A 22,496-nucleotide genomic window follows, 5' to 3' on the forward strand; every position below is an offset into this window, starting at 1 on the left:
CTGCACGAGCTCCATGGTGGTCCTGTAGCAGGAGGGAGGGGGAGATCACCCCTTCCTTCTTTGCACCCCAAAACTCCATCTTCCATGGCCACCGAGCCCCCTGCCTGCACCTCTCACTGGATCAAGATATGCAATTCCATACCGGTATTACCTGTGGAGGCCTCCCAGTGCTACGCTCTGCAGTAGCTTCGGAACAATCCTCCTCTTTCCCTGCACAGGAAAATTCCCCTCCTCCCTTTTCCTACCGATTGTTCTTTATTTGGGATTGCAGGGGACACACATCCCCAAAATGCTTCATCCATAGGCTTCAGCCTTGCAATCCTTGGATGTGTGTCTGTGTTGCAATCCTAAAGAAAGGATGGTGTGTGTCTGTCTGTCTGTGTGTATGTGCGTGCGCGTGTGCACGCAGGGCAACAAAAGTTTAAAAAAATAGTTCAGACCTTCCAACTTCTCATGAAAAACAAAAATCTCACGAGGTGAGTTTTTTTTTACTGTAGTTCCAGAGACTACTTTTGCTGGAAGATTGTGGGAAGTGTTGTCGTGTCCCACTCCTCCGCTGACGGCCGGGTCAGGGAAATCCGAATCAGGCGTGCCTCTGCAGCTCTGCCAAAGTCCTAGCAAAGTCCTCAGGGCAGGCAGGAGACCAGAAAGTGACTTCAGCAAGATATGTTTAGACTTTGCCTGACTCAGAGAATGCCAGAAAGCAGATCCTTTATATAGGCCATGGGGTGTGGCTCCATGACTCAGCACTTATCCAGGCCTGCCCCTCCCTTCCTTCTGTTGCCTCCGCCTATCAAGTCTTCTGACGCGAGGGTCATTCCAGTCGGCAGCTGTTGGCAATAGACCTCCCTCAGGCTCACATGCTGTGGAGGAGGGGGAGGGGTCTAGTTGCTCCGTTTGCCTGGGCATGGAGCCAGGGCTGGGGGCTGGAGATATTTCCTCCTCTTCAGCCTGTCTGGGCATGGAGCCAGGGCTGGGGCCAGGAGGCATACTAGGACATTCCTCCGTGTTCGGGAGCAGATAAGAAGTCTCCGGCTGTGGTGAGATTGGGCGAGACACAACAAGTGTGTGCTTACGATACTGTAGAAGCAAAGAGCAGCCCGTCCCTTTAAAGCAATGAAATGTCTGTGCGTGAGTGAGAGAGAAAGAGAAACAGCAGAGGGGAGTAATGAGAATTGCAGGCAATGCTGTTTGAAAGGATTTCCTCTTTGCCATTTCTCTTTCTGTCTCTCTCTCTCTCACACACACAGAGATTTGATGAGAAAAGGCAGAGAAAAGGCAACCGGGTAAGGGGACTGAGCCTCCCCTGCCCAGAAGCAGCGTGCAGCCTCTCTCAGTAGCAGGTTCTGCAGTGCAAAGGAGGAAGGTGTGATCTCCACTCCCTCCTCCATCCCACTGCAGGGCTACCACAGAGGTCTCTCAGGGCAGTGCGACCGCTGGCAAAGAGGGCCCTGGCAGCCCGGAGATCTTTGCTGAGTTGCCCCATTCCAGCAGGAGCAGCCCAGCCGGGCTGCTGAGAGCAGCACAGCCAGAAGAATGATGAAGGCCCCACGAGGCCAGCAGCAATAGGCGCAGTAGGCCCAGCAGCTGGGGAGAGGCAGGTGGGGAAGAACTTATTCCGATGCACTTCAGGGCCGTCTGTCTCATCATGGCAGCAGCCTGAGCAACATCCAAGCTCCAGGTCTGAGGGAGCACAAACCGTCGTTGCTGCCTGCTCCAGAGCCACAAGATTAGCTGCAGAAGAGAGGGGCCCTCGGCTGCGAGGTTGCCTGGTTCCGCAGGCAGGACTGGGGCTGGCAAAAGTGCGCCAGAAACATCTCCAGGTGCCTGGAGAGAAAGAATGAGAGGCAGCTCCTGGCCCTCGCTGGCTCAGCTGATCCACGGGCTGCAATTAAGGGGCGCTCACCCTCCTGCACCTCAAAAAAAAAAAAAAAAGACCTCCCTGAAAATAAGCCCAAGTGCTTATTTTTAAGGTTAAAAGAAAATAAGAATAAGACCTGGTCTTATTTTTGGGGAAACACAGTATATAAGCAATCTCAATTGTCCAAGTGATTCTAAGTACTCCTGTGGTTTAAAGGATTTGGATCTATTTTATTTGTATTTGCAACTTAGAGTAGGGGAGACTTTGGTGCTTCTAAATTTTGCATTCAAGCCAATCTGGATTCTGTAAGAAACACCTGGCTCCAGGCTTTGGTGTAAAATCTACGGGCTGTTTTTCCAGTGAACATCATTCTGAAATGAATGAATGGAACTGAATGTTGATTTTCAAATAGTTTCTTTTCCATCACTGCTGAGGAGTCTGCAAACCTTCAGGTGATGGGACGACCAACCTTAACTTTCTTAGGCTGTGTTACCACTTCATTTCAGAATTAGTTTTTTCACTAGGGAATGGTAATGTCAGAGGGAGCCGTAGGATGATTTGGAGGAGAAAAACCAACCATACAAGAGTCCAGCCCTTTTAACCAGAAAGACATACTGATTTTGAGATTTTTGAATAAATAATACATAGAGCATGGAATCTAAGTGACACAATCAAACCCAAACTTCAGGGCTTGCTGTTTGTGTGTTTGTTTATTAGCTTTTTATGTTAGAGTTGTGAACATGGGTTTTGAAAACTCGACCGAGAATCATTTAAAATGCCCAGGTAGTCCTTGACTTACAATCATTTGTTTAACAAGTGTTGAAAGTTTTGACTGATCTTTGCCCTTAACAATGGTTGTAGGGTACTCGAAGTCATGTGCTCGAAATTTGTACCTTTGGCAACCAGCATGTATTTACAATGGTTGCTGAATCCCTGGGTCATGTGATCACTATTTGCGACCTTCCCAACTTGTTTCTGACAGGCAGTCAATGGGGGAAAGCTGGATTCACTTACTAACCATGTATTCACTTAATGTGATTTACTCACAATGTATTCACAACATGTGATCTGCTTAATAACTATGGCAAAAAAAATTGTAAAATTAGGCACAACTCACTTAACAACCACCTTTGTTAGCAGTGGAAATTGTGGTCCCAGTTGTAATCATAAGTTGAGAACTTCTTGTAAATTGAAAACAACACTTACAAGTATCTTTCTTTCTGGCCCTGCAGGAGAGTTGGCTGCTGACAGTGAGCGGCTGTTTGAGCCAGCCACATATAAATTTACTTTTAAGCAGGAGGTAAATCCCTCTCAGATTTTGCATCAAAACGTCACATGCTCGGAGATTGACAAGAGACCTCAGGATGAGGGCAGGTCTGTCTGAATTTATGATTTTCAAATCATGAAGAATTTATGATTTTCAAATCACGTGTTCACATTCTGTGAACATAAAGTACGGAGTATCTTGACCTTTTCAATAAAAGCTTCCAGAAATCTTAAGGAACGTTATGTAAATATTCCAGCCTCTTGGGTGATTAACAAGCAAGTACTGGAGTACTTGGAGTGATACGAGAATATCACTAAAAGGTAAAACAATGAAACTGCATCTCACTTACTATGGCCATGTCATGTGGGGGAATTCCCTGCAGAAAACAATTATGTTTGGAAGAGTTAGTGGTAAAAGGAAACCAGGCTGCCAAAGAACATGGTGGCTGGACACCATCAAAGCTGACTCTAGGCAGAGTTTTGTAATGACAAAACTTCTCCCTGCCTCCAAATTTCCAATCGCTATTACATTCAGGAGAAGAACACATACTGAAAGTCAAAGGCAGTGAAGGCAGAGCAAAATTTGGCACTGTTATTTTCATCTAATGTTCATCTCTAAATTATTTGAGTTTCTAGCAGATAAGGTTGTGTTTTGCATTTTGCAAATTTATTCTCCTAATTTATGGCTGATTGCCTTCCCGATTCTTTTCTGGACAGCAAGAAGCATGTTTAATGGAGATTTAAGAGCCTAGAGTGTTTCCTTTTTCCATCCCATGCAAATTGGTCTGTCTTCTCTCTGAAAGAAGATATTTGAGCTGAGAAAATGTAGGGCCTATTTATTTCTTGTCTCCAGGCTTTGAATAGGAGAATAAAGTAAGTGTTCGTCCTTTGGCCAAAGCAGCCCAATGCATTTCATTTCGGCAAAAGAAGGTATCAGCAAAATCAGGAATAAACTGATTAGATCCTTTTGGTCAATGCCAAGCAGTCGGCAGCTAGATATTAAACCCATCTTTAATCTCGTTTGCTTGTTTGCTCTGTGACCATCTCTCAAGTACATCTGTTGTGCATTTCTTTATTAAGTTTTAATTTTATTCAATCATTAAATGTATATGCTGCCCATCTCACAATCAAAATGTGTCAGTGTATAAGAATTTATGAACTGGAATAGCCATAAAAACAAGTCAGCCAATGGGTAATGTTTGATCTCAGTCACAGACACAGGATTTGTTGTGATCCATGTCAGAGGGCTCAGAGCCTGGGTATGGGTTAGCTTAACCGTTCTGTATATATAAGAGTTCATTTTTCTTTGATTGAGTGTTCTGCCTTCTTGTCCTTGTCCTTGCTACCTTGTCTCTACCACGTTGCAAGAGCTGCATGGGTATTGTACCCATGCATCATGTTGTATATTATTGTATCTAAAGAAGTTTCTTCTGTAAATGAATCCTGCTGAATGTGTGCTTGTGTGCTGGCTGGATTACTACAAACTGTGACAAAGTGATTCTTTCAACTGGATCCATGTCAGATAATCTCTATTAAACGTGCTTTGGCTTTCAGTAGTAATTTCTATTCGAAATGTATTATGTAGGAATATTAGCATATTAAAATTGAGTGGAAATCCATAGTGATTAATTAAGACATGAAATAGGAAGACCCAAAGTAGCTAGTGTGCAACAGACCATAATCTGCAGATTTCTTTCTCTTTCTTTAGGTCTGCCTTTGCTAGCACTGCAAACAGAAATCGACCAGTGGCAAAACAATCCAGCTACTCAGTCATCTGGAATGGGCTTATCCAGATGTTCAGTGTGAAGCAGTTTGTAGCCAAAGCATATCCTGTTTCTGGTTTTGGTCCTCATCTCTGTCAGGTAGGGTAATTATAGAAGAGAATATTTGTAGCTCAGAGTTGAGCTGTGTGGTCCTTGGTGCTCTCTGAGTACCAAGCTGTTGCTTTAGTTGTTTTCTTGCTGATGTTTCATTACCCAACTAGGTAACATCATCAGTGCTAGGACAGCACTGAAGATGTTACCTAGTTGAGTAATGAAATGTTTGTAGAAAACAACCAAGTTCAGAGTGCTCTGAAGACCCCACTGGTAGTGGTAGCTTTAAGTAACTGAATCAGCTGTGGGTTACCTGTGAGATGCACACCTGACACCCCATTCTCAGCCTCTCAGCACCTCCAGACCTGACCTGTTGCTGAAATTCGGCCACAGAATGGTCAGTTTTGTCAATGTAATTTTGGGCATCTATCTTCAAAGTTGAAATGGTAATTACCTTCTGATTCCTTTTCTTGCCCATAACACCACCAAAAAGGGCAAAATATTTTAGTGCTATTCCACCTTGGGATGCAGTGATGGCAGCAGACAATTTCCTGATGTCCTGACTTACATAATATTAGCACAGCTACTCTTGTGCTTCTTAGAAGGAATGTGCAATTTCTCCATTTTTCCACTTCTGTCATTAGAACATTACCCAGCATAGCTAAATGTTAAATACATAACTACATAATGCATTACAATGCATTTAGTTGCAAGAAGTGGTGTCTGGAAAGAGAAACAAACTGCAGTGAATTCATTCATTCGTTCATTCAGTTTTGATAGCACCACATCTCAAATAAGTGATTTGAATTTTTTTTTAATGAATGCTGGATGGGGAATTGTGGAAGATGAAATCACACAGTTTAAAGTTGCTGAGACTGAGAGACAGTGGTTGCAGCCAGTCATGTGACTGCAATTTTTTGCCAGTTTCCAGAATTTTTTGCTGGTTTTTGGCATTTGAAATTTGGAATACATCATTACACCCATTCAGGAGAATGGATTTGCTTTTTGACCATCATAAAAATGATGACCCACTTAATGCAACTACTTATGACAGAAATTCTGGGTTCAGTTGTGGTTGTTAAGTGAAGACTCACTGTATACATCTCTGATGCACCCATGTTTAGAATAATGTATACTATTTGGTCACTGAATTCCTGGAGGGATATTGCAAAACTGAGAAAAGAAGGAGCAATCAGATTGGTTATGATTACAGAAATGGACCACAGTTATTCTTATGCAGAGGTCTTCAAGCATAGCTGGCTGGAGAATTCTTGGTGTTGAAGTCCACAAGTCTTAAAGCTGCCAAGTTTGAAGAGCTCTGTTCTTCTGGGTAGGGCAGGAATGTTCTGCTTCCATCAGGAGCTTATTAGACAGCCTCAAACATATCTGTGTGGTTTTGCTATAGGATTTTGGCCCTATTGGTTTTCTTATTTTATTATAGTCCATAAGTAATGGGTGGTGTGGCTCAGCACATGGTTAAGGTGCTGTGCTTTTTGGTTGGAAAGCTGGCAGTCCTGTTTGAGACCCGAGTGCCATGTGATGTGAGTTTTCATCCTCGCCCCAGTTCCAGCCAATCAAGCAGTTTGAAAGCATGCAAATGTGAGTACCACTTTGGTGGGAAGGTAAGAGCGGTCTGGGACATCATGCTGGCCACATGACCAGAGAAATGTCTTCAGACAGCACTGGCTCAATGGCCTTGAAATGGAGATGAACCCTATGGTTGGCAAGGATTAGCAAAATAAAAACTGCAGGGACTTCTTTATCTTTAAGGAATGCTGATAAAGAGTGCATCCATTGGATTAGCTACCAAATATGGAGCTTTCTTTTTTGCAACACTGAAAATTTGCCTCTTTTATTTTCTTGTAGGCTTTACCAACAGTTCTTCAGTCAGAAGGATGTATTCTCCCCAAGGATGTCTGGGTTTATGTAGACAGCATATGGCCAACAAAGAGAGAGGTATTTTCATTCTTCCCAAATTCTTCCTTAGTTTAGGGATGGTTATTCATATCCTAACAAACCAACTTCCACTTCCAAATATAGGATGTGAGGGACATTGGAGGCCATCTAATCCAACCTTCTCCCAATAGCTGGAGTCCCACAATTTGGCTGAAAGTGTCTGGCTGTCCTAAAGTCACACAGGAAGCTTGGATGCTGAAGGAAAGACTCACAGGGTCTGTTCCTAGTCTATCTTTCCATCTTTTCCAACCAGCAGACTCCCTTTTGCCTTGACTTTTGTTCTGAACATTCTTCAAAGAAGCCTTGTTCGTTCTTTATTTATTTTTTGGATTCATCACTAGCCTCAATTCATTCTCAGTTTTAGCCTTCCTGACCCCATCTTTGGGCTGTATTCTAGTTTCATTAGTTGTATAATGAAACTAGAATACAGCCCAAAGATGGGGTCAGGAAATTTGTTCCATTTTTTAAAAAGTTGTCCTTTGTGATTCTGAATTTATAAGAGAGCATCTTTTGAAACGATGCTGGTCTTATCAGCTATCTCATTTTTCTTTCTCTCTGGCACTGTTTGTGTTTGGGCTTTAATTAAGTTGTTTTTCAGACTCTCCCGAACCTCCTCCAGGATTTCCATTCTTGAAATCCTCTCCGTTTAGCTTATGAAGTCAGCTGGCTCTGTTGAAATCTGGAGCACCCCCTGGGTGTAAATTCTACACTCACATAGTCAAAGCTTTTGCAGTTTCTAGTTCTTCAGTTAAGGGTGGCTCAGGGGTAGGACGTTCAGCTTGTCGATCAAAAGGTTGGCAGCTCAGCGGTTCAAATCCCTAGTGCTGCCATGTAACGGGGTGAGCTCCTGTTACTTGTCCCAGTTTCTGCCAACCTAGCAGTTTCGAAAGCACGTAAAAATGCAAGTAGAAAAAATAGGGACCAGCTTTGGTGGGAAGGTAACAGAATTCCATGCGCCTTTGCGTTGAGTCATGCTGGCCACATGACCATGGAGATGTCTTTGGACAGCGCTGGCTCTTCGGCTTTGAAACGGAGATGAGCACTGCCCCCTAGAGTCGGCAACAACTAGCAGGTATGTGCGAGGGGAACCTTTAGCTTTACGTTTTACTTCTTCAGTTATTTCTTAGGTTAGGCTTAATTTGCCAATGTAACTCTTAATATAAAGTTTTTTTTTGTTTTTTGTTTTTTTGTTTACATTTATACCCCGCCCTTCTCCGAAGACTCAGGGCGGCTTACAATGTATAAGGCAATAGTCTCATTCTATCTGTATATTTTTTTTTACAAAGTCAACTTATTGCCCCCCCAACAATCTGGATCCTCATTTTACCTACCTTATAAAGGGTGGAAGGCTAAGTCAACCTTGGGCCGGGCTCGAACCTGCAGTAATTGCAGGCTCTGTGTTCTAATAACAGGCTTCTCTATTGCCTGAGCTATCCCGGCCCAAAGTACAGTAAGTCTCTGAACACACACACAAAGACACACACACACACAGAGTCCACAAAGAGTTTGCCTATTCCTGTAGTGTGCTGGTGGTATAGGCAACTCCTGCTTTAATTCTTGCAAGAAAAACCATAAATTATATGGACAGATGTTTATGTTGCAAAAATTTTTTCCCATCAGCTAATGGCCTTTCTCTTACCTTTCCATTAAGGAAATGGGGGTGATACGATTCCGCCCCAGTTTATCCAGAGATTTCAATTCTTACCACACATTGTATACCTATCTGAACAACAGACAGAGATACGGCATTGTGGAAAGCAGTCAGATGGAGATATTCCTGGTGCCATTACCAGCCTATCAATTGGTGCCTTCCCAATTCCACCCAGTAGGTGGACCAGGTAGGAACCAGACCAGGTCTCTTTTATGTTGTTGGTTCTTAGGAAGCTGGACAGCTTAAAACCAGGACAAATATTTTTTTTAAGGAAAAGAATATTTCCTGGCAAGGAAAATTGATGTGTTTTTTTTGTTTTTATTTCTTTGGCTATTGTAATTTAATACAACCTTTCCATTATGGGTTCTCTTTCAAGCAAACTTCTCTTTGTTTCAGCAGTTTTTGTAGAGTTGCCATTTTTGGACTGCAGACATTGGAATGGCTACTAGATGACAGGAAAGAGAGTAGTCTCCATCTTTTTGCTGCCATCTAGGAGCACCTGAACTTTTGCAGCTGAGGTATGAGAGCTCAAGTGAAATCAGTGAAATGGAAAAAAGGCTGAAGAAGAAAGAAATCAGCTGCCTCCCCCCACCCCCATGCCTCTGCCTGCTGCCAGTGCTACTGTGTGTTGGAATCGCCTGTCTCCATTAAATTGGGTGTCAATCTGTCCCACCATCTCTCAGCTTGCCTGTGTTTTATTATTATTTATTTATTTATTTGATTTCTATACCGCCCTTCTCCCGAAGGACTCAGGGCGGTGTACAGGCAAAAATAAAACAGACGGTACAATATACAAATTTAAAATGCAGTTAAAAAACTTATTTTAAAATTAGCCTGACAAGTAAAAATATGCAATAAGCTAAAAAACCCCATTTAAAATTAGTTAATAAGAATTTAAAAATTTGTTAAAATCAATTTAAGCCAGCCCCGCGCGAATAAAAAGATGTGTCTTCAGTTCGCGACGAAATGTCCGAAGGTCAGGTATTTGGCGTAAACCCGGGGGAAGTTCGTTCCAGAGTGTGGGAGCCCCCACAGAGAAGGACCTTCCCCTGGGGGCCGCCAGCCGACATTGCTTGGCGGACGGTACCCTGAGAAGTCCCTCTCTGTGAGAGCGTACGGGTCGGTGGGAGGCATGTGGTAACAGCAGGCGGTCCCGTAAGTACCCAGGCCCTAAGCCATGGAGCGCTTTAAAGGTAGTAACCAGCACCTTAAAGTGCACTCGAGAGGCCACAGGTAGCCAGTGCAGTCTGCACAGGAGCGGTGTTATATGGGAGCTACATGTTGTACATGTTTCCCCAAAAATAAGTCCTAATGCATCTTCCCCCCTCCCCTCAAATATGAGTCCAGGTTTTATTTTCGGGGAAACATGGTAGATGATAGGAAAGAGAGTTTCTGTATTTTTTTTTGCTGCCATCTAGTGGCACCTCAACTTTTGCAGCTGAAATATGAGAGCTCAAGTGAAATCAGAGAAATGAAAAAAAAAAAAAAGATGAGAAGAAGAAAAGGAATGGCAGAAAGCTGCTAGTACTGATGATGTTACCTAGTTGGGTCATGAAACTCCTACAAGAAAACAACTAAGCTCAGAGAGCATCAAGGACCACACAGATAATTGCTAGGATTATTGGTATCTGGAAGAGCAGGAGTAACCAAAAGAAAATATCATTTTGCCCAGGGTTGACAAGAGTTCTCTGATTACATGTCAAAAGAACATACAAGACAAGTGGAGAGTGGAAGTAGAAGAAAAATTGAACCCAGATTCCCAGTCAATGGTAATCAACCTGGCCAAAGTAGATGGCACTTCTAGTGTTGCAGTTCGAACTCAACCCAAAGAAAAAGAAACAGGATTCAGGAAAGCTGACATGAGAAACCCTGAGAAGACACAAGATACTGGAAGGTATAGAAATGAAGTTTTCTGTGGGAAGATGCATTAAATGGGGTCAAGACCTTTTGCAGTTAGCAAGATTGACAGGGAAGTCTATGTGATATCACTCTGATAAAGCAATTCCAGATTAAGATAACATTGAAGCAAATGATAGTTGGCAAAGGAGACACTACTCAGAAATGTTAGCTCTGGTATATGCACCAAGGAGGATATCATCTATGTCAAGGATGTCCAACCTGCAGCTTTGAATCATAAAAACTCCTCTAAAAGTTGCCAATAATTTGTTATGTTTATTGTGACCGGAGAGGGAAACCACTGAGAATTATAGCAGAGAAATAACATAAAATTCATATTTCACATTTGTCAATATAAGTAATTATAAGCTGGAATAGACATAGTAACAGGTCAGCCAATGGCGACTGTTTGGAAACTGAAACATAATATTTGTTTGTATGGGGCCATAAGAGACAGTTTGGAGTCTGGCCGTGGCTTAGACTTGCTGAACTGTATATAAGAGTTGGTTTGGCCTTTGTACCTCTTTATTCTGTAATGACTTGCTTCTATGAACATTGCTTCTGTGTTCCTGATATTGTATGCTGAATTCTGCTGTATGATATTGTACATAAAGTTTCTTGTATAATTTGAATCCTGCTGAATTGTCTGTCTGTGTGTGCTGCAGCAAACTTTGACAGGTTATTGGCCAGAGCACACCAGACACAGTAAGACTGAACTGTAATTAAACTGAAGGACTGCCTATGTTATAGTAAAAGAGAACAAGGCAGAGAAAGACTGCAGGATGGGTGTTGAATTCAGGGAGAGCTCTCTGCCTCATTTGGGACAGAAGAATTATATTATTTGGGCTGCAAAATTGGAATGTTTCCTGAAGGCTAAGGAGCTCTGGGATATTGTGTTTAATCCACCCCAGACACCATTAGCAGCTGTAAATCAAAGGCAGCATAATAAGGCGCTCACCTACATCATCTCAAGTTTAGAAGATGAACAATTCTTGAATGTAGCTGATTTAAAGACTGCAAAGGAGGTCTGGCTGAAATTAAAAAGTGTGCATGTGAGTGCATCAGCATGCAATATTGTGCAATTATCAAGAGAGTTGTACAGAGCCAGGCTGCAAGCACAAGTGAGTATGGAGCAGCATTTGTTACACATGCAGACTTTATTCATTGAGCTGGAGCAGTGTGGGATACAGATTCCTGAATCTCAAAAGGTGCTGTTGTGTTAAACAGCCTTGATGAAACGTGGGACATTGTTGCAGCAGTATTTGAATGCAAACTAGAACAAGAGTTACATTTGGAGGCCCTTAAAGACTGTTTTATTTCTGAGGAGAACAAACACCATTTTAGAAAAAGCCACAAGAAATTCCTGAAGTGGGGGTCCAAGGAGCAGAGAGAGAAAAACAACATACAAGATGTCTTCAGAGACCAGAATACAGCCCAGCGGCAGAGACGGTGCTTCATCTGTGGTGATAAGACTCATTTGAAGAAAGACTGTTTGCAAAGAAAAGGGACAACAGATGGACAGGCTGCTTTTGCAAAAGTTGGCTATTGTAATAGCAGGGACAAATGGTTAATAGACAGTGAGGCTAGTCAAAAAATTCTTAACAATTCAAAACTGTTTTTCAGGATGGATCCGGCTGGAAGAGATGCAATAGCCTTGGTGAATGGCCAGAAGGCTAAAGTTATGGGAAAAGGCAATGTCCTGGTTCCATGTTTGAAGCAAAGGTTTAATGATATATTATGTGTGCCTGAAATGGAGCATAATTTACTGAGTGTCTCTAGCTTAGACAAACAAGGATTTGAGACTACATTTGTAAATGGGAGGTGTCTCATAAAGAGAAATGGAAGTGTATGAGCACATGGCATAAAGCAGGATAATCTTTATGTGTTGCAGGGGCAAAAGGTTCAATGTGCATGAACATTTGGGAATGTAGCACAACATGATTCATGTGTTCATCTCTTGCATAGAAAGCTTGGCCATGCCAGCTTCAGAGTTTTGCAAAAGAGGCAACAGTTTGCAGAAGGTATAAACTTAAAAGGGTGAAAGCAGGAATGAAATGCTCCCAGTTTGGACCGGATCGGGCAATCCGGTAGCAATGGGGGCAGGTAGTTCGGAGAACCAGTAGCAAAAATCCCTGCCCCACCCATCCATTCCCACCCAGTCGCCTGGTCCCCATTTGCTTACTTGCTGCTTCTTTCGGGCTCGCCCACTGTTCTTGCCTTGCTTCGGCTGCTGCAATCAATTGCGTCAGCTAGCAACTCAATCTGCCTGCCTGCCTGCAATCCATCTCATTGGTAAGCAACTCAATCTGCCTGCCTTGTTTCTTCAGTTGGGTAAGTAGCGGGGTAGGGGGTGAGGGGGAGCTTTAAAAAATAGTTAATTGGGGTTCTTTTTAGGAGTTTTTTTTTTAGACATAGCAATTTAAAGTTAAGGAAGTTTTAAATTTAGCTGCTTTTATCTAAAAATATAAATAAAATAAAATAAAATAATAAAATATTTGTGCAACTTTCTGAGATTTGGTGTGTTTTTGTAATGTTTCACTCTAACTACACAAGCACACAAAATCTCATAAAGCTTTTATGTGGCATATTGTGTGTGAGTGAGTCAGTTGTGTTGTGTGTGTGTGTGTGTAAAGTGTGAAAGTTGGTTTTTGAGCTTTTTGTGGCTGTGTGAGGTTCCTGCTTGTTGCAGGGGCCATTTTGAGTGAAGTGCAGCTGCTTTTACATTGTGTGTGAGTCAGTTGTGCTGTGTGTGTGTAAAGTGTGAAAGTTGGTTTTTGGTACCTCTTACTTTGTGTACTTTGTTTATTATTTTTATTATTTATTGTTATTGGCCACGTCCACCTGATCACCTGACCACCAAGGCATGCCCACCAATTAAGCCACTCCCACAGAACCAGTAGGGAAAATTTTTAGATTTCACCCCTGGACGTAAGGCATATTTGGATTGTGCAGTATGTAAATCATCAAAGTCTAAGGCATTCCCAGTGTGCAAAAGTAGCACAAGGCAGACAACTAGAGCTCTAGAGCTGGTACATGCAGATTTGGTGGGGCCAATGCAAGCCAGTTTGGGAGGAGCGAAGTATGCACTGGTCATTGTAGATGACTACAGCAGGTTTGGGTTCTGATATTTACTGAAAAGAAAAAAGAGATGCTACAGAAATTTAAGCAATGGGTATGCTTTGTAGAAAGGAGATATAAACAACAGGCATGTCAACTGCAAACTGACAGAGGTTCAGAATTCATGTCAGCAAATTTTCAACAGTGGTTGGGATAGTTAGGAATAAAACACAGATGTACAAATCCATACCCAGCAGCTGAGAATGGTGGTGTTGAGAGGCGGAATGGAGTCTTACAAACGATGAAGGACTCACTGTTGGAGGATTGTGGTCATATTGGGGTGAAGCCATGTTGACTGCCAATTATTTAATCAATAGGCTATGGAGTTCATCAATTAATGATACTCCATATGCCGTATTATATGGGAGAAAGCCATCTCTGGCACATTTAAGGGTATTTGGAAGCATGGCATGGGTGCATATTCAAAAAGCAATTAGAAGAAAGGGATAACCAAAGGCTAGAAAGCTAAGATTTACAGGCGATGAGCCTGGCTCAAAGGGCTATTGCTTTAGCAATGGAAGCAAGAGAATAGTGATTTCCAGGTCTGCTAGCTTTGCAGAGCAAAATTGGAACAGAGTTGATGCCAATTTTTTGAATGATCTACCTAGTGACAGTAACTCACTTAGTAATGGTGTCAGCATTCAATGAGAAGAAACTGAAAAAGTACAAATAAAGAAGTCAAAAGATGGCTGAGGTATGAAGCTAGAGAGGGTTAACAGAGAAGAGCAGCCAATGTCATGAAGGTCACAGTGATGGAACAAGGGGATTCCACCTGACAGGTATTCTACTAGTAAAATAGAAGTGTGAAATGTATGGTATGAGCCAAGGAACTATAAGGAAATATTGGCATACCTAAAATTGAACAAGTAAAGTGGAAAGAAGCCATGAACAAGAAAAAAAAATCCATGTGTGAACATAGAGTGTTCACATCTATGACTTTGCCACAGGGTTGCAAAGCCATAGGATGCAAATGGGTGTACAAAAGGAAGATACTATCCAACAATGAGGTCCTGTTTTGACGGAGGCCCAAGTAGATAGTAGGAAACTCAGTCCATGAAAAAACAAACAAACTTTATTCGAACAGCTAAGAATTACTTCATTCCCAGTGTAGTTCAACTAAATTAAAATAAATTCCTCTGAACACAAATTCCCCAGTCCTATCGCAAACCTTGGTCCAATTAGGCAAACTGCCAAAGGCCGTTCTTGGCAAACATTCAGAAGTCACAAAAATGAATGCAAGACGTAGACGAAGCTACCTACGTTGTTTTCCGGCAAAGCCCAAACACTATTACTGGTCTGTTTTAAGCCTTATGGGAGGGGCCAATCATCTCTTGGCCCTAGTCCTGAGTTGTCCTTTTTGCTTGAGCTGCTCTTGCCTTCTGGCAGCTCTTCTCATGCATGCATTAGGAACAGGCTCCTCCTCTTCCTCTGCCTCACTACTATCAGTCTCTGGAGGCTCTGGAGTCCGCACCTCACTCCTTGATGGCCCTGGCCGGTTCCGTTGCCAGCTCCGCAGGCTGCTGGCAGACCACAACAGGTCCAGACCAGACATAGCTTGTGCAGTAAGCAGTCTAAGTCGCTTTACTTCTACACCAACCCAATTGTGTTAAGAAATTCTTAAGTATTTGAAGGGAACTGTGAATTTGGGTCTTCAAATACAGTTCTGGGAAGAATATTAAATTATTCGGTTTTCTGTCTATTCCAGTCATAAAGGGAGTAGTGTCAATATAAGTAATTATGAGCTGGAATAAACATGGCAACAGGTCAGCCAATGGGGACTGTTTGGATAGACATGGTAACAGGTCAGCCAATAGGGACTGTTTGGAAACTGAAACAGTATTTGTTTGTATGATGTTCTAAGGGCAAAGATGGACTTAGCCCAAAAAGGTGATGCAACTTTGTATTATGTCGATGGGTTCAATTTTGATTTTGCTGGGTGTGATGCATACCAGGCCCTTTGGATGATTCAGTGTCCTATACTTTTGTATGTTCCAGGGGCAAATATAGGGATGTTTGATCTTTTATTGAACTTCATTGAATCTCCAATGCATGGGACGGATTACAATCAACCTCCACATTAGCCGAGACTATTCTGCACTGTTGCAGAATCTTTAATGATTGGACCTTTCAAGATGTCTGCTTTCCTCAGCTGTCATCTCCCACCTCCCCCACAATGCTGTCATTTTCCCTGACTTTGTTATGATGACCTTTGCATGCCTGTTTGGAGACAACATGGTATTTGATTGTCCTGCGGCAACTGGAACAGGATATTAAAATTCTCCATCGACATTTGGAATTGGCCTTGTCCTTTCGTTTCGCATTGCAAAATGCCAGAGAATCATATGTACAGCTACCAAGTGTGCTATTTACTTAGATCCGGGGTGAGGGATGAAGAGAAACAGGCAAGGGAGTGCATACCAGTTGGTCAAAGCAATTCATCCCGTCATTTTCTAAAGAAAGCAGATTAGTCTCCTTCACTGCATTGGTTTGTTTCAGATCTAAGCAAAAGATTCCGAGTATTGTACTTCAGACTGTCTATAGGACACTAAGGTAAAGCATTGTACAGCACCTATATAATGTTAGTTAACTCTTTTGGATAAATAAGGGCCAACAAGTTTAAAGACTTGTTTTAAAATTCCAAGATTACCAAAAAGTTTGCTTTTCCTCCCCCCCTCCCCCCCGGTCAAGTTTGACTTCCAAACTGTTAGGATGTATTGATAATATCTGACAGGCTTCTTATATGTAGAGCAGTAGATCACGACTCTTCAGACTCTTACAGAATGTCCATATTCAGGAAACTGCTTATAGCAAAAGTTTGAGGACACGACACCCCTAGATTAATTGCTTCAGTGGAGACAGGAAGAAAACCATATAGTTTTGCTTACGGCAGTCCACCAAAATAAATATCTTTAAATGCTATACACTAAATAAATAAATATCTCCATCTCTATATCTCATCTATATAATCTATATATATCTATATCAGTGATGGGAACCTATGACATGTATGTCCAAAGTGATACACCATGACATTTTGGGTGACATGCCAGTATTCATCAACATCTGACAACAACTGTTCTCCCTGTTTGAATTACCAAAGAAACTGAATGAATACAAACACAAGAAATATGTGTGACCCTCCACCACCCAAAGCTTAAAATGGATTCTTCCTATCCATATCAGCATATTTGTCATCTTCAAAGGTGTGATTGATAATGACACAAAAGAGAGTGCAGCTTGCAAAATGCAATGGGAACAGCTGCACAGTTCAGTTGTCTCCCAACTGCTGCACGGGGTGTAGGGGGTGTTTGCACACAAAGATCATTTCCGAGGAGCAAGCGTAGAGAGTATCTGCAACCATAGTCTGCAAAATGATCAGCGATTGTGTGAACCAGAAGTGCATTGGATTATGAATGAATATGTAAAGAGTTGCTTCTCTTTTGTTCAGGATGTATGTGTGTATGTAAGAGAGGCATGCCTGTGGAGTCAAGTTAGGCATTTTCCAAATTTTTGACATGCCAAGCCCAAAAGATTCACCATCACATTGCCATATATATGCATGAATTAAACTGTAGGCTTTTACTTCCTGCAGAAAAGACAGTAGAAAATTGGCTGTTCTCTTCACAGCCTTGATATTGGGAAGGATATGCTTAAGGTTGACATTATGTTTCTGTCTGGCTTGAGAACCATAAGTTCCTGCCCCACAAACTTCATTCTTTTCAGTATTGGCAACCAGCGAAGAGAAAGTGTTTCTTTTAAAAATGGCTGAGACTTGTGAAGTTGTCCCTGGGCATGTCCTTTTAATTCCACGGCTTTGTTTCTTTCCGCAGGGCTTGATCGATGCCACCCAGCTTTGCTGTTAGGGCTGATTTTGCCCAAAAGAACTCGTCTGGACATTCTGAAGACAAGTCATGATCTTCCACCTAAAGCCAAGAGAAAGAGAGTCACTTCTAAGGTCAGCCCGGAAAACAGCTGCTTCACTGTCCCATCACATTTACAGGTAGCTGTTGGTCAGGAACAGATCCCGCAGCCTCTGTGCACAGAAGGGCTTCCCTCTGGGGAAGGTCTGACAAGCCTTCCAAAGCAAGAGGAGCTGACAGTTAATAGTCTTCTCAGTCTCATAGAACTGCTCAAAAGAGAAATACTGTGTAGAGCGCCTTCCTCTTCTTGCCATCAAGATGCAAGAGATGAAGTCAATCAAATTTCTTTGGGTGATACTTTCCATTCAACAGCAGATTCTGCTTCAACTGGAGAACAATTGGGCAATTCAATTCTGGAAATTTTGGGAGCGCAGCCATGTCAGAGTGGGGAAGAGATACAGTTTTGCATCGATTCTCATCCATCAGATTTCTGTAGCATGCTTGGGCCTCTTTTACCTTCTGGGGTTTTACATCCAGATCAACATGGAACTCATATGGCATTACCATATGGAGCCCAAGGGATAAACACCTTTGAAAATCCGCTTTCACCTAGTGTCCTTTGTGCTGAAGTTGTGACACCTGTTGAAGAATGTCAGGCTCAACTTTCACCCCAGGTTCCTTATAGCAACATGATCAGAGAACATAACCCATCTGTACAGGAAACTTTATGTCTCATCCAATATGTGACACAGATGCAGTCCAGCATTCAAAATCTGGAAGCTCAACCATTTAGTCTCCTTACACAGAAAATGATCCCTGCATTGTCTCAGATTCCAGCAGGAATAGAGTCATTTCCAGTCCAGCGAGACGGTGGATACTACATAGGGCCAACTTGAGATGCTTGGGAGGATGACAGATGTGATGGTGGCAGTTTAAAGCTGCAAAATAGAGGACAACTCCTCTTTGAGAGCAAACAGGGTAGAAATAGGGGTAGAATAAGCTGCAGGTAAGGGAAGTTTCATTACTTTCTTAACCTGCTTGCATATTTATTCCTTATCATTCTAAGAGACTGGGGCTCTTAGAATTGGCTCACCAGAAACCATTGTCAATTCAAGATTTAAAATGAGCATTTTCCATGAAGTTAATGGAATGGCATTTGGTAATTTCCAGGGCAAAAAGAGATGGATAGTTTTATGGTTTTATGTTATATGCTGATGATTTTGAATATGTATGTTGGGCAAGAGGCAGATTCCATGAGGAAAATGAGAATTGTATTGGGGGTTGAAATTATTGTCTGAATAGAAGACAACTGTTCCTAAAGTTTATTTCCATGTTAAGAAACCATTCAAAAGTGTTTTTTTTAAATAAAGGTTTTATTACTTTTGTAAGATTATAGGGTTTTGATGTTTTTTAAAAAAATCTTTTTTTTTATCTGTGCTGAGTTAAGGAAAAAGTTGGAATAGTTTTCTGAATAGAATCTCAGAGTTATAAGAGGGCTTTGAGCAATTTCATCTTACTTTAGGATGTGTGGGTTTCAGTTCCCAGAATTCCCTAGACAGCATGCTGTGAGTTGCAATCCACCTCTTAAAGTTGCCAAGACTGAGAAACACTGGTCTAATCCAGGGGTAGTCAACCTTTTTATGCCTACTGCCCACTTTTGTATCTCTGTTAGTAGTAAAATTTTCTAACCGCCCACTGGTTCCACAGTAATGTGCCGTGTATCGTCATCTGCGCATGCCTCTCGCACATTGTGGATTGGGTTTGGGGGGGGGGGCGCCAACTACCAGTTCTGCTTGTCTGTTACAGCTGGGTGGTGTGGGGGGAGATGCGCGAGCTATTCTGGGACAAGGCTGTTTTCTTTGCGGTCACACTATAGCGCCTCTGGTGGCTCAGCAGACTAAGTCTGTCTGTTATTAACACAGCTGCTTGCAATTACTGCAAGTTCAAGTCCCACCAGGCCCAAGGTTGACTCAGCCTTCCATCCTTTATAAGGTAGGTAAAATGAGGATCCAGATTGTTGGGGGCAATAAAAGTTGACTTTGTATATAATATACAAATGGATGAAGACTATTGCTTAACACTGTGTAACACTGTGTAAGCCGCCCTGAGTCTTCGGAGAAGGGCGGGATATAAATTCAAATAATTTTTTTTTTAAAAAGCGCCATTTAGTTTCACTTACGTAACGTGAACTAAACTTATGTGCGGGCAATACAAATAGTATATTTTCAGAAATTTAAATTGTCACAGGGAATTTTATGAAAACCTAATGAAAATGTTTTTAAAATAATGCTATGAATTTTTTTTAAAAAAGTCAATTAAATTAAAAAAAAGGAAAGTGCTTCAGTATCGGACAAACCCCTACTGCCCACCATGAAAGCTGGAATGCCCAGTAGTGGGCAGTATGGACCAGGTTGACTAGACTACCACTAGTCTAGTCCAACTCCCTTGTCATTGTAGGATGCATTAGAACAGCGGCCCCCAACCTTTTGGGTACCAGGGACCCCTGGTTTTGCATGCTGCCTGCATCCCACGGATGGGGCTTCATTTGTTTGCGTGACCCGGTCTCTGGCATGCCATGGCCCGGTGCCGGTCCACATACCAGTGGTTGGGGACCCCTGCATTAGAACAACGTCTCTCAATTTGGGAAACTTTAAGATGGCTGGACTGCAATTCCAAATATGCTGACTGAGGAATTGAAGTCCACACTACTTCTTTTTTTAAAATAGTTTTTATTGAACATTTTCCAACTTTAAAAAACACAAGTACAAAAGAAAAAAGGAAAAAAAAACCAAATACCAATACAAACAAATAAAAACACAAGCAATACAACAGTGTAATATAATTTTACAGCTTTCCGTATCAGCATGTATATTCTGTTTTTGTAATTCACTATTCAATATTTGCCTTCTCATAAATTTTAACAATTCTAGTAATAGTATAATAATTATAATAATAATAATATATGTTCTGATTATACACATATATACATTTATATTCAGTGGCTTTTGAACTTTTATTTCTTGTTTTGGCTTCTATTCTCTAGCCACTTGTACAGTCTACTCCAAATTTTATAATAGTCTGACTCTTCTCTTTCTTTTAACTCCATAGTCATCCTGTCCATTTCGAAGTCCACATATCTTAAAGTTGCTAAGAATGAGATACACTGCAACAGACCATCTCTGAAACAGGCCTATTTAGCCTCTGTTTGAAGGCTACTAGTTGGGTGCTACTATTGTTAAGGAAATGCTAAATAATTGCACCAGGAAAAATTTCTCACATTCAGTCAAAAGTTTTGAAGCACTATATCTTCCTTACTTTTTGTAAGACAAGACTCTCTTGTCTGTAAGTAGAGGTAGTCCTTGACCTCGCAACAGTTTGTTTAGTGATTATTGTTATACCAGCAGTGAAAACCATTTTTCACAGAACTATTGCAGCAGGCCCACATGATCAAACTTCAAAAACTTGGAAACTAACTCATATTTATGACGGTTGCAATGTCCCCGGGTTATGTCATCACCTTGCAACTTTCCGACAAGCAGTCAATGGAGAAGCTAGAATCACTTTAACAACCGTGTTACTAATTTAACAACTGCAGTGATTCATTTAACAACTATGGCAAGAAGGGTCATAAAATGGGGAAAACTCATTTAACAACCGTCTTGCTCAGCAAGAGAAATGTTGGGCTCAAGTGTGGTCACATATCAAAGACTCTATATAGCCGTGTGAATGACAAACTGGGAGTAGAAAGCAGGTTTGCTGATGGAGCGAATTGTGGCCTTCAGCAACTAATGTTGTCCAAGGGCAGGAAGCAGTGGTGAAATCCAATTTTTTTTTCTACCGGTTCTGTGGGCGTGGCTTGGTGTGCGTGGCAGGGAAAAGATACTGCAAAATCTCCATTCCCTCCCCACTCCAAGGAAAGGATATTGCAAAATCTCTATCTCCACCCCACTCGGGGGCCAACCAGAGGTGGTATTTGCCGGTTCTCCAAACTGCTCAAAATTTCCATTACCAGTTCTCCAGAGCCTGTCAGTCAGAACCTGCTGGATTTCACCCCTGGCAGGACAGCTATAAGGTGGTTTCTGAAAGTAATTTGACTTCCTGGTGCTGAAAATATGCAGCAGTCATATAAGCCACCCATTGCTTCTATATCATCTGATAAGTAGCTTCTCCAGGCTTCCCTCCCCACTTTTCTCATTGCCTTTCTTCTATCTCTTTTCTCTTTCTGCAAAACAAATCTCCCCCCCACACACCAATTTTTTTCATGGTTTTTTTTCTGTTTCCATTATGGGCAAAGTCTTCTACAGGTAGTCCTCAACTTGAACCCCACATTTCTATTGCTAAGCGAGACACCTGTTAGCTGAGTTTTGGCCCATTTTATGACCTTTCTTGCCACAGTTGTTATGGGGATCATATGACCCCAGGATACTGAAACCATCATAAATATGAACCAATTGCGAAGCATCTGAATTTTGATCATGTTACCACCTGGATGCTGCAGCACTTGACTGTATGTGGAAAATGTTCCTAAGTCACTTCAAACAGTCAGTAAATGAACTGTTGTAAGTCGAGGACTGCCTGTAATGCGGAGGCACTTTGGAAGACTACCAGAGAGTGTTTTTGAGCATCTGCTTCTGTGAGTTTCTACCAGCAAAAGAAATTGATGCCAACAACTGGCCTTGTCAGCTGTCCCCCACCAAGAGAAATGGAAGCTGTGGAGTGATGGTAAAGGGAAAGGGGTGTCAAACTGACATCGTCACGGCAGCGTGACGTGACATATTGGGACTCCCCCCCCCCCGCTTCGCTAAACTAGGCGTGGGTGTAGCCACTGTGTGATGCATCTGGTCCATGGGCTGGGAGTTTGACAGCCTTGCTCTAGAAAATCTCTCTTGTCCAGTTGTTTTCAGTGTCCAAATGAGGCAGGCACTTGTTTGGGCCGATGCTGAGGCAGCAACCTCTTACTCTGCCCACCAGACGGTGCAGTTTAATAGAAAATGACACTTGTTTCTTTCAGTGGACACTGTCATGGGCCATCTTGACATCTTCTCCTTGAGAAAATGCTCTAGGCCTGTTTTTCC

The 22,496-nt window shown here is 42.1% G+C and overlaps 1 protein-coding gene across 14 annotated transcripts in view; it reads left to right on the forward strand.

The window, feature by feature from the left end:
* The window catches only part of SPOCD1 (SPOC domain containing 1), a 45,210-nt gene extending 26,399 nt beyond the window's left edge, over positions 1-18,811 (forward strand). For 6 of the 14 annotated variants that reach the window (XM_058195403.1, XM_058195405.1, XM_058195404.1 and 3 more), the window contains 5 exons: positions 3,094-3,235; positions 4,836-4,989; positions 6,808-6,897; positions 8,549-8,735; positions 17,392-18,811. In XM_058195403.1, the coding sequence (XP_058051386.1) occupies positions 3,094-3,235; positions 4,836-4,989; positions 6,808-6,897; positions 8,549-8,735; positions 17,392-18,317 (1,499 nt within the window). In that variant the 3' untranslated portion in view covers positions 18,318-18,811. Of the gene's footprint in view, positions 1-3,093; positions 3,449-4,835; positions 4,990-6,807; positions 6,898-8,548; positions 8,736-8,947; positions 9,073-15,556; positions 16,112-17,391 lie in introns of those variants that run through there. The other 8 variants (XR_009156575.1, XR_009156572.1, XR_009156571.1 and 5 more) reach the window with 7 other exon arrangements.
* The last annotated feature ends 3,685 nt before the right edge of the window (positions 18,812-22,496 follow it).

The sequence above is a fragment of the Ahaetulla prasina genome, chromosome 10 (genome assembly GCF_028640845.1).
Source record: "Ahaetulla prasina isolate Xishuangbanna chromosome 10, ASM2864084v1, whole genome shotgun sequence".
In the NCBI taxonomy this organism is placed as follows: Eukaryota; Metazoa; Chordata; class Lepidosauria; order Squamata; family Colubridae; genus Ahaetulla; species Ahaetulla prasina.